Here is a 16,103-nt window from a genome sequence, read left to right on the forward strand (position 1 = left end):
AGGGGATGAAACTTGGAAGTTTCCTTTTAATTTTCCAACCCTTTGCTTCTTGAGACAGGAAAGAAACAGAAAGAAAAAAAAAAAACGCCTCATGACCAAAAGGTACCAGGAAGAAGAGGAGGACCCACTGGTTTTAGGCATGCAGACCAAGAGGAGAGGGATCAGAAAGCAGTATACCTCTGCTGATATAGGGACTTTGTCCACAGCCTGGGTCTGACTGCACGCTGCTGCAGTGACATGCCGCACGCTGCTGCAGTGACATGCACTCCCCCTTTTCATCCCCTGCCAACCCTGGAACCCTGTTCTCCTCCAAGTGGAGTGGTCTTACTTGGTGAGCTCGTGGTCTGAAAGAAGCTGCTTCAGGTGTCTGGAGAGTAACTTCTTTTCCATGGACAGTCGAACCCATGCTCTGGCCTTTCCCACATCAGTTTTGATTTCCCCAATATTCTGGATGTGCCTAAGGGAAAAAGTGTAGAGTGGGGTAGAAAATGAACTCACTGTCATAGCCTCACCTGTGAGCCAAAGAAGGTAGACAAGACAACCCTACCACCCTGAGAGAGAGCCACTCTCATTCTCCCATGTGGCTTTGCCAGACAGATTTCTCTCAATTTAGGAGAAAGATCAGAGAATACAGGTTTCAACAAACCAGGCTAATCCCAAACCCTAAGGTGGTGAAATGTTCTCCTGTACTCTTTCTCTCCTGGTATAGTTCACCAAAATACCATGGAAACCACCTTTTCATAAACTACACAAAGACCAATAATGAAGACTTCCTAATTAGCTGGGTTAGTTGAAATGCTTTACAGCCCCAAGATCTTGTGGGTTGAGTGTCACACCCAAGCAACAGCTGAGACAAGACTTTAGTGGCTAATTCACGATGAGCACAGACAGACCTCATATCCTGAATTAGGGAGATCCTCAGGGGAGACATGACGGCACTGGCATCAGACTTTCTCCGTTCTGAATCAAGAAGTATTCCTGGAACAACAAAGAGACCTGAGCATCCAAAGAGCCAACTCTCTCACATTTCAAACTGCAAATTCTACAGCAAACAGTGGGGTATATCATTAATAGCTTAATCAGTCATTCACAAACATTCTTAAATTTCTAATAGAGATTAGATTTTTTGCATATTATTTAATTCTTGAATAATTTTCAAGAAAGCCAAAAAAGGGTGCAGTCTTTCCACTTAACACAGTGAGTCACAGCAAAGTTGATTTTGTGGCAGAAGGGACTTGAGCACAGATCTGGCTCTCAATTCATCGTGTGCAATTAAAACATGACCCAGGAAAGCAGGACTTCCACCTGGAGCTACCACTCACTTCCAATTCTGCCTTCAAAAGTGCCAAGAGAATGTTCCAGAATGAACCTCTTCCAGAACACTTAGGACCTCCAGAAGGAAAGCCACACCTCTGACCTGGTGCCAGGCCCTATGTTTAAAGCTTAGCATTTCCATCACCAAGCTGTTGAGAATATTGTGCTGCAATTTATTGCTTAGCAGTAACTGTCACAGACTTCCTGAGAAGACTCTGAGACTCACGCACCCACAAAGTACACCAAACTACCTCAGAGGCTACTTCAAGAATGTCTGTCCTTGGTCTTCGGCCAATTATCTACCTATATCCAGAGCTACCTGAAGGTCAACGGTTCAAGGGCATGAAGGTCATGTCCATTTTTTAAAATTCCACTTAACTTACCTTTACCACTAAGAATAGCTGACTGGACATGGTGTGCACAACTTTAGTCCCCGCACTGGGGAGGCAAAAGCAGATGGATCTCAGTGAGTTTGAGGCCATCTGGTCTACATAGCAAATTCCAGGTCAGCCAGGGGAACACAATGAAATCTTGTCGCTTAAAAATAAATAAATAAAAGCCAGGTAGTGGTGGTGCTTGCCTTTAATCTCAGAGGCAGGCAGATCTCTGAGTTCAAGGCCAATCTGGTACAGAGCAAGTTCCAGGACAGCCAGGGTTACACAGAGCCCTGTCTCAAAGAGCCAAAATTAGAAGAAAAAAAGAGAAAGAAAGAAAAAAAGAAAAAAAGCCCTAAACTCCCTCTGGCGAGGAGGAGGAAAGGAGGACATAAAGAGAGTTGTAAAGGAACCAGTATACATATGGGAAGAAACGCTTCGTGATGGCATGAAGGACCCTAGATGAGTAGACAGACTGCTCCCAACCTAGACTTGTATTAACTTAGTTGATGATCTTATAATCATCCTGCTCCTTTTGGGACTTCAGGTTTTTTTCTCATAAAGTAAAACAGCTGGACTAGATGGTCCCTGTAGTAGTCCCTTACAAACTACAGGCTGTATTTGTTTTTGTTTTGTTTTGCAGGGTGGAGATGGATCTAGAGAGAAAGCTAAGCAGTTAATAAAGAGCACTGACTACTCTCCTAGAGAATCTGTTGTTTTTAACAAAATCTCAATTGTTTGAATTTACCAATAAAGACTCAGGAGCCAGATGCTGGGGTAAAAACCTGCTAGCTCAGAGAAGCAAAGAGGGCACCCTGCTGACCTTCTCTGCCAAATCCCAGAAGCCTCCTCCTTCTCCCACACCATCTCCAACACCTCTCTTCTCTGTGTCTCTACGTCCTCCTAACACCCCCCTTACTCTGTGACTGTTTCTTAACAATTCTACCTTCACTCCCTGTCAATTGCTTGCTTGCTCTGACTTTTGACCTATGGTTGACTTTATTTAGTCCTGTTTAGAATATTCAAGAAGAAAGCTCTTAGATCAAAGGTGTGTGCTAGGGCTGAGCTACCACAACTAGAAACAGGTTTTTCCAGTAAATAACACAATCTCAGGGCTCACTGGTGTGATCAAATAATCCTGCAACAAGGACCAAAGGTTTACCCAGCACCCACATGGTGGCTCACAACTGGCTATAACGCCAGTTCCAGGGAACACAATGCCTGTTCTGACCTCCATAGTTACTAGGCATGTACGTGGTGCACACACACATATGCAGGCAAAATACTCATACATGTGATAAGAGAAATAAATTAATTAAAAGATTTTAAAAATCAACTCCAGCCAGGCAGTGGTGAAGCATGCCTTTAATCCCACCACTCGGGAGGCAGAGGCAGGTGGATCTCTGTGAGTTCGAGGCCAGCCTGGTCTACAAAGTGACTGAGTTCCAGGACAGGCTCCAAAGCTACAGAGAAACCCTGTCTCGAAAAACAACAAAAAAATCAACTCCAATATTTTTCACTCTGCTGGTGACTGAACCCAGGACAAGGCTCTATCACGGAGCAGCACTCCCAGTTCGACATTTTTATTAAATTAGAAACAGAAAGGAAATATAAAGGTTTGTTCATGCTGGGCTCTTGACTTGAGTTCCAAGGAAGGACACAGAATTAGCTAATAGAATAATTTCCATGCTCATTCAGAGAAATAAATGATGTTTAAAAAAATTTATATATATATATATATATATATATATATATATATATATATAGAGAGAGAGAGAGAGAGAGAGAGAGAGAGAGAGAGAGCACACTTCCTGTAAACACCAGGACCATAGTAAAACCCAAAATAGTATGCTTTTACTGATCAAAAGGGTCTACTGGCTGGAGAGATGGCTCAGAGGTTAAGAGCACTGGCTGCTCTTCCAGAGGTCCTGAGTTCAATTCCCAGCACCCACATGGTGGCTCACAACCAGCTGTAGCAAGATCTGGTGCCTTCTTATGCCTTTCAAGCAAACATGCAGACAGAACACTATATACATAATAAATAAATATTTTTCTTTTCCTTTTTTTGGGGGGGGGGGTTGTTTTTGTTTTTCAAGACAGAGTTTCTCTGTAACTTTGGTGCCTGTCCTGGAACCAGCTCTTGTAGACCAGGCTGGCCTCGAACTCACAGAGATCTGCCTGCCTCTGCCTGCCGAGTGCTGAGATTAAAGGTGTGTGCCACTACTGCCTGGTTATATAAATAAATCTTAAGAAAAAAAGCAGGACAATGGCGGCACACACTTTTAATCCCAGCACTTGGGAGGCAGAGGCAGGCAGATCTGAGTTTGAGGCCAGCCTGGTGTACAGAGTGAGTTCCAGGACAGGCTCCAAAGTTACAGAGATACCCCATCTCAGAAAAAAACAGAAAATAAAATAATGGGGTCGACTAATAGATAATGAAAGCAAACCTGTTTTGCAGTGGTACAGTCGTTTGGTTAGCCTGGGAGCTCCATTTTTTAAAAACGATTTATTTTATTTTTATTTGTGTGTATGGGTGGGGGGGTTACACTGTGTTTGAGTATCCATGGAGACCAGAAGAGGATGTTTGAGCCCCTGGAAATCTAGTTACAGGTTGTGATCTACCCAACATGGGTGCTGGGAACTGAACTCTAGTTCTCTGCAACAACAATGAGCACTTTTTTTTTTATAAAAAGATTTTATTTTTCTTTTATGTGCACAAGTGCCTTGCCTGCATGTCTGCACATATGCACACTGCATTCATGCCCGGGAAAAAGGGTGCAGGTTCCCCAGAACCGGAGCCGCAAATGCTGTGAGCAACCATGTGGGTGCTGGGAACCCAACCCAGGTCCTCTGGAAGAGTGGCAAGTGCTTCTGACCACTGAGCCGCCTCTCTCCAACACCATAGCAAACACTCTTTAACTACTGAGCTGAGATCTCTCCAGCCAGGTGACTTTATCTTTAAAACAGAAAACATTCAAAGCCAAAGCATCACTGGCCTGGACAGGGAAATCGAGATCATTCCAGCGAGGGGCAGGTGAACAGAAGGCCTTACCTGAGGTACTGAGGCTTCCCGATGTGAGTTTTCTCTGCCGGTTTTCCTGATAATGTAACAGGTGAGACCACAAGGCTGATTTCCCCTGGAACCAATGGGAGGGATGAACAGCTGTTATGATGTTCAGCACGCAAACAGCAGCTTTTGCTACAAGTATTAGTGCTGCGTCTGGTTTCAATTCCCTCAAACACACACAATGTACACAAATCATCTTCTACTAAAATCCAGGAAGACAGAACAGAAGAGAACATCAAGCTGAAATGGTTCCCAACTAAAATACAAAAGGCATGGAAAGGACCCATGATTAAGAAAGTAAAAGACAACCTCTAAATGCTCTGGTGGAGATAGGTCAGCTCTTGCCCATAGAACAGATGCCTAGCCTATGAAAGTTTATAAACAGCTTCTAAACTTCCTATTATATTTAAAGGCATTCTTGCCCTTCGTTGCAGGTTGGGATGAATAAGTCAGGCTGGCCTCAAAGTCACAGAGATTCTCTTGCCTCTGCCTCCTGAGCGCTGGAATTAAATTATGTGCCACCACACCCAATTCCATCTTGGGAGTTGTTCTGTTTTGGTTTGGTTTTAGTTTTTCGAGACAAGGTTTCTCTGTGAAACACTCCTGGCCATCCTGGAACTCACTCTGTAAACCAGGCTGACCTCAAACTCACAGATATCTGCTTGCCTCTGCCTCCCAAGTGCATGCGCCACCACCGCCCAGCCCATCCTGTTTTTTAAGACAGGTTTCTCACTGACCTGGAGTTCATCAAGTACTGGCTGTCCAGTGAGCCTGCCTCTCCTCCTCCTCATGGGCACTCACCACCATTAGCTTTTTTTACATGAGTTCTGGAGACTGGACTCAGGTCATCAGGCTTGTACAGCAAGCATTTTACCAACTGAGCCATCTCCCCAGCCTTCATAACTATCACAGATGACAAATATTTCACATTCATGGTCATGTTCCTATGTGGTTGATAAAAAATATAGTATGTATTATGTTAGTAACAGAATTTATAATACTCTTACAAAGTCTTTCAATTTTGTATTTAATGAAAGTGATAATGATAGATGCTATCATATCTCAGCACTTACTACTAGGATAGCACTATCTCAGTGCTACAGATGTGGCTCAGTTGGTAGAGTGCTTGCCCAGCAGACACCAAGACAGTACCACATAAATCCCCATTGTAGCAATCCATGCCTACAATTTCTACACTCCAGAGGTGGAGGCGTAAGGATCAGATATCCAAGGACAGCAAGGGCTACAGAGAGAGACACTGTCTCAAGAAGAAAATAAAAAAGGCTGAGCAGTGGCGGCACACACCTTTTTTTTTAAAAAATATTTATTTATTATGTATACAATATTCTGTCTGTGTGTATGTCTGCAGGCCAGAAGAGGGCACCAGACCTCATTACAGATGGTTGGGAGCCACCATGTGGTTGCTGGGAATTGAACTCAGGACCTTTGGAAGCGCAGGCAGTGTTCTTAACCACTAAGCCATCTCTCCAGCCCCCCCGGCACACACCTTTAATCCCAGCACTTGGGAAGCAGAGGCAGACAGATCTCTGAGTTTGAGGCCAGCCTGGTGTACAGAGTGTGTTCTAGGATAGCTAGGGCTACACAAAGAAACACTTTCTCAAGAAACAACACCCCCCCCCAAAAAAAATTAAGTATATAAAGGGCTGGGGATACAGGTCAAATGCTGGAGTGCTTGCTTAGCACACATGAAACCCTGGATATGATTCCTAGCACTGCACCAGCCAGGGGTGGTACACGTCTGTAATAGCACTTGGGAGGATCAGGAGTTCAAGGTTACTCTTGAATGTGTACAGAGTTCAAAGCCAGCCTGGACTACATGAGACCCTGCTTCAAAACAAATACATTAAACAAAGATGCTACTTTGACACCCACTTAAAAGTACATCACTGAAATATCACTGAAATAAGGAAATTCTCTGAGTATTATGTGGCAAAAAACAAAACAAAACAAAAAAAACAAAACCCACTCAGCTCCTCCTCAAGGAGATGTTTACCCTTCAGTGAGAGCCTCGTTTCTACTCGGGCTCTAAAACCAGTGCGAGCCTGGTGCTTCCTGAGCTTAGGCTCACCCATCCTACCTCAGACACACCAACAGCTAGAGAATACACCCAGCTGACCTGCAGCTTACTCCAAAGAAAGACGACATTTTTAAAGTTTTTAAAAACTTTAAAGTTTATTCTTTAGTATAAAGTTTAAGTATAAAGTTTAAAGTACAAAGTTTATTCTTAAGAAAAAAAGCTGAATTCACATTTGTTTAGCTGTCTCATGGCTCATTCTCGAAGCACTTTGTTCTGCCTTTAAAGCCAGCCAAGCTAGACAGATAGTAAGGGGCAACAGTTCTCAACCTGTGGGTCGAGACCCCTTGAGGGGGAGAATCAAATAACCTTTCCACAGGGGTCAAATAGTGATTCTGCATATCAGATATTTATATTATGACTCATAAAAGTAGCAAAATCACAGTTATGAAGTAGCAAAAAACCTTTATGGCAGAGGGTCACCACATAAGGTGTACTAAAGGGCTACAGAGTGTTAATAAGCTCAAGATGCACTGGGAAGGGGAGACTAGTAAGTGAAACCAGACACTAGACCATTACCTGTTTCACTTGCAGCCCATGGCTCCAGATCCTTTCCAGAAGGTCACAGAGGCTGGCAATCAAGGTGTTCTCTTCCACACCAGTGATGTTCACCTCTCCGTGCCCCAGCTCCACAGCCTCTCGGCCCATCTTCTCCACCAGCATCCTCTTGGTCTAGGAGTGGGAAAGCAGAATAGAGCCCTACAGTGAGTAGAACCACACACGGTTGCAGAGGGCTATGGCAGCCTGCAAGGCACATGTGCTGGGCTGTGAAGGACAGTATGAAGAAGCCCCAGGGACAGTGTACTTACTGACATATAGGTCAGGTATGGGGAGTGCAAGCTTTCAAAGTCCAGGAAAGGAGGTAAAAAAAACACAGCTATCAGCATGTAACCCTAGCAAGGGAGTTCATCACTCTGGAGTCAAGCCTTTGCCTTTATGAGATAAAAAGAGTTGAATAAAATCCTTTATTCATTCCCACATCTGATATTCTCCCATTCTCACTGCTTGAATAAATGTGCTGAACAAACCTTCAAGCACACATATAACCTAGAAATATATCTGAAATAACCCTCAAGGAGACAAGAAGTTATTGAGTATAATTTCAGGTAAAACTCTATAAATGCTTATTGTAAATACTTAACAACATCATCAGTGTCAAAGATGATTGAGAAACCCTTTCAAGAACTGTATCAACAATGTTCTCAAGGGCAGGAAAGGAAACATATGGGAGAATCACAAGTAACTCAGAACCAACTGTCAGTTTAAAACAATTTTTTTAACTTAGGGGCTGGAAACAAAAAGCTCAGGGTTAAGAGCCTATACTGCTCCTGTAAGAGGGCTAAGGCAGGGGCTCGGGCTCAGTTCCAGAACCTACACTGGACAGATCACAACAGCCCGTAGCTCAAGCTGCAGGAGAACTGATATCCGATTCTGGCATCTGAGGGAAGCTGTATTCAAGCACACACAATCTCGGAGACACACACATAATTAAAAAAAAAAAAAAAAACATCCTGGGCTAAAGAGCTGGCTTAGTGCTGAAGAGTGCTGGTTCTTGCAAAGGACCCAGGTTCAATTCCTAGCACCCACACGGAGGCTCACCACTTCTTTAGGCACCATGTGTGCATGTGGTGCACAGATAAATGCAGGCAAAGCACTCATACAAAATAGAATAAACCTAAAAATAAATAAATAAATAAAATCTTGAAATTAAAAAGTCTGAATTTAAAATGTCAATTCTGATAAACTAGCTTTTTGTATTTGTTTTTGAAACAGGATCTATGTAAACTAGACTGGCCTCAAACTCAGAGATCTGCCTGCCTCTACCTCTTCAGGGCTCAGATGCTAAGACTAAAATAAAGGTTGCACACCACCATGCCCTGCTTATTCTAGGTTTGTTTGTTTTTAAGTTTTTAGTGGTGTGTGTGTGTGTGTGTGTGTAAGAGAGGAGAGAGAGAGCGCGCGCACAAGTGCCAAGGTACATGTGTGAAATCAGATGGCTTGGCAGTGTGTCTTCACCTGATGAACCAGCCTGACTCCATCTAAGATTAAAAGAAATCTTGTTACAAGGTTAAAATAAGTTCATTCTTGCTTTCTATGAAACTTGGAGTAAACCATATTTTGACCAATTTTCTGAAATTTGACATATTCCCCACCCTATGCCCTAATCTCCACCCTGATAAGATGTTATACCAAAATTTTTAAAATGTTCTGCCAAATTCTATGTAACCAAAACCCTTGAAAACCCCATAGTCTTGCAGTTTGGGGGCTAATATAAACACCACTTTCTCCTATGTTCAATGCTATTTTCTTGTACCCTGCTTTAGGGAGATAGCCCTGTGTGACAGAAAAATAAAGCTTGCTTAATTTGGTCCAAAAATCTGGACTCTTGTTCAGTGGAATTAAAAACCACTGAGCTATCTCTCCAGCCCAACTTTCTTAAAGTAAGAATTTCTTCTAATTTCACTAATAACTATCAGGATGCAGCAGAGATAAACATCTGAGTTGTCCTAAAAATTATGATACTAAAAAAAAAAAAAAGAATTTTTTTTTTATTATAAATGACATTTATGGACCAGGCAGTGGTGGCACATGCCTTTAATTCTAGCACTCAGGAGGCAGACACAAAAAATCTCTGAGTTTGAGGCCATCCTGGTCTAAAGAGTGAGTTCCAGGACAGTGAGGGATACACAGAGAAACCCTATCTTAAATTTTTTTTAAATACAAAAAAAGAGAAAGAAATTTCATTTATCAATATAATTTTGTTATATGTATACTTCTGCTCTTAATTAAGATATTGTGTTTGTACAGCTCATTTAAAAATGTAAAATTAAGGCCGGGCGGTGGTGGCGCACGCCTTTAATCCCAGCACTCGGGAGGCAGAGGCAGGCGGATCTCTGAGTTCGAGGCCAGCCTGGTCTACAAGAGCTAGTTCCAGGGCAGGCTTTAAAAAAGCTGCAGAGAAACCCTGTCTCGAAAAACCAAAAAAAAAAAAAATGTAAAATTAAGAAATATAGGTTAAGGGGCTGGAGAGATGGCTCAGAGGTTAAGAGCACTGCCTGCTCTTCCACAGGTCCTGAGTTCAATTCCCAGCAACCACATGGTGGCTCACAACCATCTGTAATGGGGTCTGGTGCCCTCTTCTGGCCTGCAGGCATACACACAGACAGAATATTGTATACATAATAAATAAACAAATAAACAAACAAATAAATAAATAAATAAATTTTAAAAAAATAAAAAAAAAGAAATATAGGTTAATAGTCATCTATAACAGTCAAGCTTGTAGTCCATGTTAGGTTTTCTAGATATATATCAGTTTAGGTTTTCTAGATATATATCTAGATATAGATATATATCAGTTAATCTTCAAACCTTTCAAAGACTACAAAATATGGCATTTAAAATGTTTTAAGAACTTAGGAAGCCGGGAGGTGGTGTCACACGCCTTTAATCCCAGTACTCAGGGGGCAGAGGCAGGCAGATCTCTGTGAGTTCGAGGCCAGCCTGGCCCCAAAGCTACAGAGAAACCTTGTTTCCAAAAGCAAAAAACAAACAGAAGAAAAAAAAAAAAGAACTTAGAACTTTTCATGACAATAAGACATATCTGCTCCTGGCAGCACCAATCTACTTCAAGAGGATGATGGGTATCGAAGAGGCTCCTCATAGAGTTTGTTAGCCATTTGGGCAAGAAACTTCTCTTGCCTGAACTGTTTGACTAGACTTGCAGGACCCATAGAAAAATGAGTGCTGAAGCTGCCTAAAGAAGGTAAGACAGTCCTTTGGGTTCCTGCTTCATGAAAGAGTCTGCATGACATCCTGTAGAAAGTGACCGACAAACTGCCAATAGAGGTTGAACTGTCTTCAAAATTTCCTGCTTAATGGAAAAGTCTGCCAGATATCATGGGCCTGTAGGCTGAAGATGGGTGCCCCAATGGTACAGAAGAACTTTGGGTGACTATTCAGGCAGTAATATGTCTCTGTCAATTCTAGAGTTTTAGAAGTTGCTTACAATGCACTTCCTGTTTACTTAGGTAATATACTATATCTTTCTGGAGTCTTTCATAGAGTTGAAGAATAGATATAGCTTTCCTTAGTTATGATAAAAAAAAGTAGATATAAATATTGTAGATATAAGATTTAACTATAATTCTTGCTTGATACCTGTTTTGTTATATGTAATCTTGCTATGTTAAAGTTAAAACCTTCCTTTTTATTTAGACAGAAAAAGGGAGGTGATATGGGACATGATGTATGCTGTGAATATATTTTATTGCCATTGGTTAATAAAGAAGCTGCTTTCAGCCAATGGCTTAACAGAGTAAAACCAGGCTGAAAGAGATATATAGAGAGAGAGTAGGCAGAATCATTCAGAGAAGCCATGTAGCCGCTGGAGACAGATGCCTCTGTTGGAGCACACTGAAACTTTGCCAGTAGGTCATGACCTCATGGTGATGCACAGATTAATGGAGATGGGTTAGTTTAGGATGTAAGAGCTAGCTAGCAATATACTTAAGCTATTGGCCAAACAGTATTGCAAATAATAAAGTTTCTGAGTGATTATTTCGGGTCTAAGTGGCTGGGAATGAAAAAGCATCTTCCCCCAACTATATTACATTTATAACTTAAATATTAAAAATTAATCTTTCTTTTGGTATTGACAAAAACATCCAAACCACTAAAGCTTAAACTGAATAACAACAAACATTGAGTTAACATGGAATAAGAATCCCACAAACTATTATTTTCAGACATGAAAAGTGATTGCTATCAGATCACAATAGAGACACAAAAACATTTCCACATATGCAAAGCAATCTGTAATAATTAATAAGGCCACAAGATTTTAAGGTTAGTATTATCCCATTATATAAGGAGTAGAGCAAGGTTTGCCAAGCAAACCTGATCATAGGAGTTCGAGCATCAGAAACCACATGAAGAGGGAAGGAGAGAAGTGACTTACAAAGCTGTCCTGACTTTAGTTGGGCGGTAGTGGTGCACACCTTTAATCCTAGCACTCAGGAGGCAGAGGCAGGCAGTTTTATGTGAGTTTGAGGCCAGCCTGGACTACAGAGAGAGTTCCAGGGATACACAGAGAAACCCTGTCTCAAAACACACACACACACACACACACACACACACACACACTTTTTAACTAAAAAAGGAGTGCTTGGGGCCAAGCAATGACCTCCTTTTCACTGCCAAGGGTGCAGTAGCACTCAGGTGTCCACAGCCCACCTTGTTGCGGCATTCCTTCAGCAGGCCTTCTACAAACTTCCAGTTGGTCTGGGCGATGACTGATGGAGAGAGGTTGGACAGTTTGGGCTGACGGATGGTGCTGCCCATATTCCTGGCTTCCTGGATGTACTTCTACATCAAACAGAAAAAACAAAGACCTTTTATGTCCGTGTACAGAAACCATTCTTGCACTAAAGGGAAAAAACCAAAATAATACGATTTCTGGTTTTGCTGACCAGGTATAATAAATTACCTTTGATTTAAAGTCACAAGAGGGACTTATTATACATGTGTTCTTGTGCACAGTGCACGCATACATACTAGCAGGCATATTCAACTTTTTGACATTATGACATGATATTGTCCTCTACAAAGTTTGTACCTAAGAATCCTGCAGTGGAGTCACAAATCACAATAAGTAAACAAACTGATCCCACAATGTTTTATGTTAGGCTGCATCCCAGGGCGCATGTAGTCAGAAGTCCACAGGTTGGACATGCCTGCTACTGCATACACAGCTCACTGAACAAATCCAATCAAACCGCAATGTGACTGTGATAATCATTTCATCCACCATGATGAAAGAAACTGAACTAGTCTCACCACATAAAAAGGATTTATTTGCCTTAATCTTGCTAAATCAGGAACTAAGGAAACAACCATACTTTCTACTCTTCTACAGCATATTGCTATTTCTTTGTATGCTGTTTAATACAGAGTCCACATCAATTTCATATACTATATGGGCATTCTTGACATCTCAGGTTTATGACCAGCATTTTATCCTACTATTGCGCCCCCCTCCATATTATCTCTAGTACTACAACACTGTCCATTTTATGTTCTGACCCATTAATCTACCCCTACTGCCAACTGCTATCTGCCTCCTAACTGGCTATCTATCCCTCTCTCTCTGTTTCTCTCCTCCAAAAGTCTTCCACAGCCTGATTTATATAACACGCAGCTTTAGATCCTGTCCTCTACTTGGAAGTGTTGTTCTCTGTAACAAAACTATTGAGCCCTAAGGCCTCAACAAACACTGACTCCTCCTCTAAATAGTTGTTTGTTGATTATCCCACTAAAAATGATCTTCACATTCTCTCACCAATGATTGTGAGAGGATCTGCCCTTCGCATGGCTCCTTCAAAAGATTTTTCTACTTGATTACTTGTGTGCCTGTCTCAACTCCCTAATACACATACTCTGAGGAAACGGCTGCCTCCTTGTCATCTTAGTATTTCAGATGCTCACCCAGTCAGTGATTCTGACCAACAGTACAACAAACGCAGCTAAAAACAGGAGAAGATGGGGTGAGAGATTTAGAACACCAGTATCAATTAACCTATCCCAACAGCACAAAAGTCTAAACATAATTTATAGACCAGTAGTAAAAATTTCATAACTATACCTTAAATTTTTTAACAAATTATTTTGTGGTGCTGGGGTGAAACTCTAGTGGCCTACCCCTATAAGACAAGTGTTCTTAGCACTGAGCTACAACCAGCCTTTCAAGTTTTCACTTACTTCTTTAAAAAACAGCCAAGAGTGAGTCAGCCCCAGAGCTTTAAGCATGGGAGAGTCGTGCCCATTACTCATCTGTCACACAGCAGCACAGCCACCAACATCTGAGGCAAGTGGGAGAGCTGTCCCTGCTCCCCACCAGGAGAGCAGGCCCCACACCTTGTCTGGGCAGCACAATAGAGCCAGTCCTGTTGATGGAGGTGTGGATGAGCCAGCCCAGAAGTTGTGAGCATGGGAGAGCTGTCCCTATTACTCATCTGTCAGGTGGCAGCATGGGTAGGGGAGATTCCTCCCCCCACCCCCCCGGTTCATCAATGGCTGAGGCATGTGAAAGAGCTGCCACTGAGGTCATAAGAGCAGGAGAGCTGTCCCTTCCCTCAGCAGCTGCAGCACTTTGGAAATGTGGCCCCTACGCCATGCCTAGTAGAGCTGGCCCTGAAGGTGTAGATGTGGAAGAACCGACCCTGAGGACATGGAAGCAGGGGAACTAGTGTTGCCCCTTGCTCATGACTGCAAGAAGTGAACTAGCCAGGGCAATGCAAGAGAGCTCACCCTGGAGGGCTGACAAACCCTGCAACTAACTACTCAGGCTCAGAACCAGTGTGTTACAAGTTGTCCCACCCCAACATTCACTCATCTGTGATCTGAAGGAGCATGTGAAAGGACCAGTCCTGCAGACCCAAAGCTGCAGGCTCCAAGATCTCCACAAACAGGGCAAGAACAGGATATCCAAAAAGAGTCTCAGAGAGGGCCCACCACTGATAGTGTAGCAGAAACCAGAGGCCTCGAACCAGACCAATGAACTCTGCAATGAACACTTGCAAAGAGTAAAAATAAGTTAAAAAAAAAAGTAAAAATGTATGGATAAAAGGGTTTAATGCATGACTCACTATGTCATACTATAACTTCCATGATAAGATTGGTTTTTCTTTTTTTTTTCCTCCTCTCTTAAATTTTAGTTTATTTTATTTTGGGGGAAAGGCTGCAAAGGCAGAGGGCAGATATGAAGGGACAGGAAAATTAATGGAACAGAGATGTATCATGTGAAAGACACAAAGAATAAAAAAGAAAGTTTAAAAAAAGTCAAGGAAACAAGCTATTTTCAAACTTACTGAGGTGCTAGACACACATGAAAACAGTCTTCCTGACTGAATTTCATTGGTTAAGATGAAAAATCACAATGTCTTTTAAGTTCCTGAAAGGCTTTGCAACAAATCTAAAGCATGGTCTTCAGCTAGTTTAAAACTAGAGACTATGCTAAGAAGCAGTAACTCAGCTTGCAGCAGAGAGGATTCAGGAAATAAATCCAATAATCTGCAATACCACTGTGATGGTTTGAATGAAGATGACCCCATAGGCTCCTATATTTGAATGCTTGGTTCCTAATCAGTGGAGCTGTTTGAGAGGGGTCAGGACAGGGTTCCCAACCTTCCTAACGCTGTGGCCCTTTAATACAGCTCCTCATGTTGTACTGACCCCCAAACATAAGATTATTTTTGTTGCTACTTCATAATTGTAATTTTGCTACTGTTAGGAATCATAATGTAAATATCTGATATGCAAGATATCTGATGTGCAACCCCCAACCCAAAGAGGTCACGACCCACAGTTTAAGAACCATGGGTTAGGTAGTAGGGCCCTGTTGGAGGAAGAATGTCACTGGCGGTGGGCTTTGAGGTTTCAAAAGCCCAATCCAGGCTCTCTCCCCACCCCCTTTTTCTTTCTCTGAAGATCAGGATGTAAACTCTCAGCTATCGCTCCAGCACCATACCTGCCTACCTACCACCATGGCCCTCACCACGATGGATCAACCCTCTGAAACTGTACACAAGTCCACAATTAAAAGCTTTCTTTCATAAGAGCTGCCTTAGTTGTGACATCTCTTCAAAGCAGAACAATAACAAAGCAAGACACTATCCCTCCCTCTCCTTGAAGCATGATTAATAAAAGCTCAGAGAGAGAAACTGGGATTCAACCTAAAGATCTGAAAAGCAAAGCAACCAGCTACTGGTTCTTACTCAACCTTAGTCTGAAAGTGGCAATCCTGCCTCCAGGAACCTCAGAATGAGACTGCGTGTTGAGAGCTGTTTCCTCCTGTTTTATAATCCTCTCTAGTGTGGGGATTAAAGGCACGTACCGCCTGGTTTCTACGGCAACTAGTGTGGCTACTGGAATTAAAGGTGCATGTCGTGTCATTGTGGCTACTGGGACTAAAGGTGTGTGTTACTATTACCTGGTCTGTAAGGCTGACCAGTGTGACTGTTTTACTCTCAGATCTTCAGGTAGTCTTTAATTATTAAAATACAATTGAAATGCCACTACATCTCCTTATCCACATAGGGGGCAAAAATAAAGCCAGGTCCACAATCTCCATTCTTCTCTATTGCTGCAATAAAATATCCTGACAAGAGCAACTTAGGTACAAAGTGTTGATTGAGGCTCACAGATGTGCATCACAGTTTATCACACAGGAGGTCCCAGCAGCAGGACCTGAGGG

General features: G+C 42.3%; 1 protein-coding gene across 2 annotated transcripts in view; it reads right to left on the reverse strand.

The window, feature by feature from the left end:
• Dennd5a (DENN domain containing 5A) overlaps window positions 1-16,103 on the reverse strand; it is an 80,528-nt gene that overhangs the window by 10,988 nt on the left and 53,437 nt on the right. For both annotated transcript variants that reach the window (XM_038341029.2, XM_038341024.2), the window contains exons 11-15: window positions 12,086-12,217; window positions 7,370-7,522; window positions 4,741-4,825; window positions 894-978; window positions 329-457 (exon numbers count right to left, since the gene is read on the reverse strand). In XM_038341029.2, the coding sequence (XP_038196957.1) occupies window positions 329-457; window positions 894-978; window positions 4,741-4,825; window positions 7,370-7,522; window positions 12,086-12,217 (584 nt within the window). The remainder of the gene's footprint in view (window positions 1-328; window positions 458-893; window positions 979-4,740; window positions 4,826-7,369; window positions 7,523-12,085; window positions 12,218-16,103) is intronic.

The sequence above is a fragment of the Arvicola amphibius genome, chromosome 1 (genome assembly GCF_903992535.2).
Source record: "Arvicola amphibius chromosome 1, mArvAmp1.2, whole genome shotgun sequence".
In the NCBI taxonomy this organism is placed as follows: Eukaryota; Metazoa; Chordata; class Mammalia; order Rodentia; family Cricetidae; genus Arvicola; species Arvicola amphibius.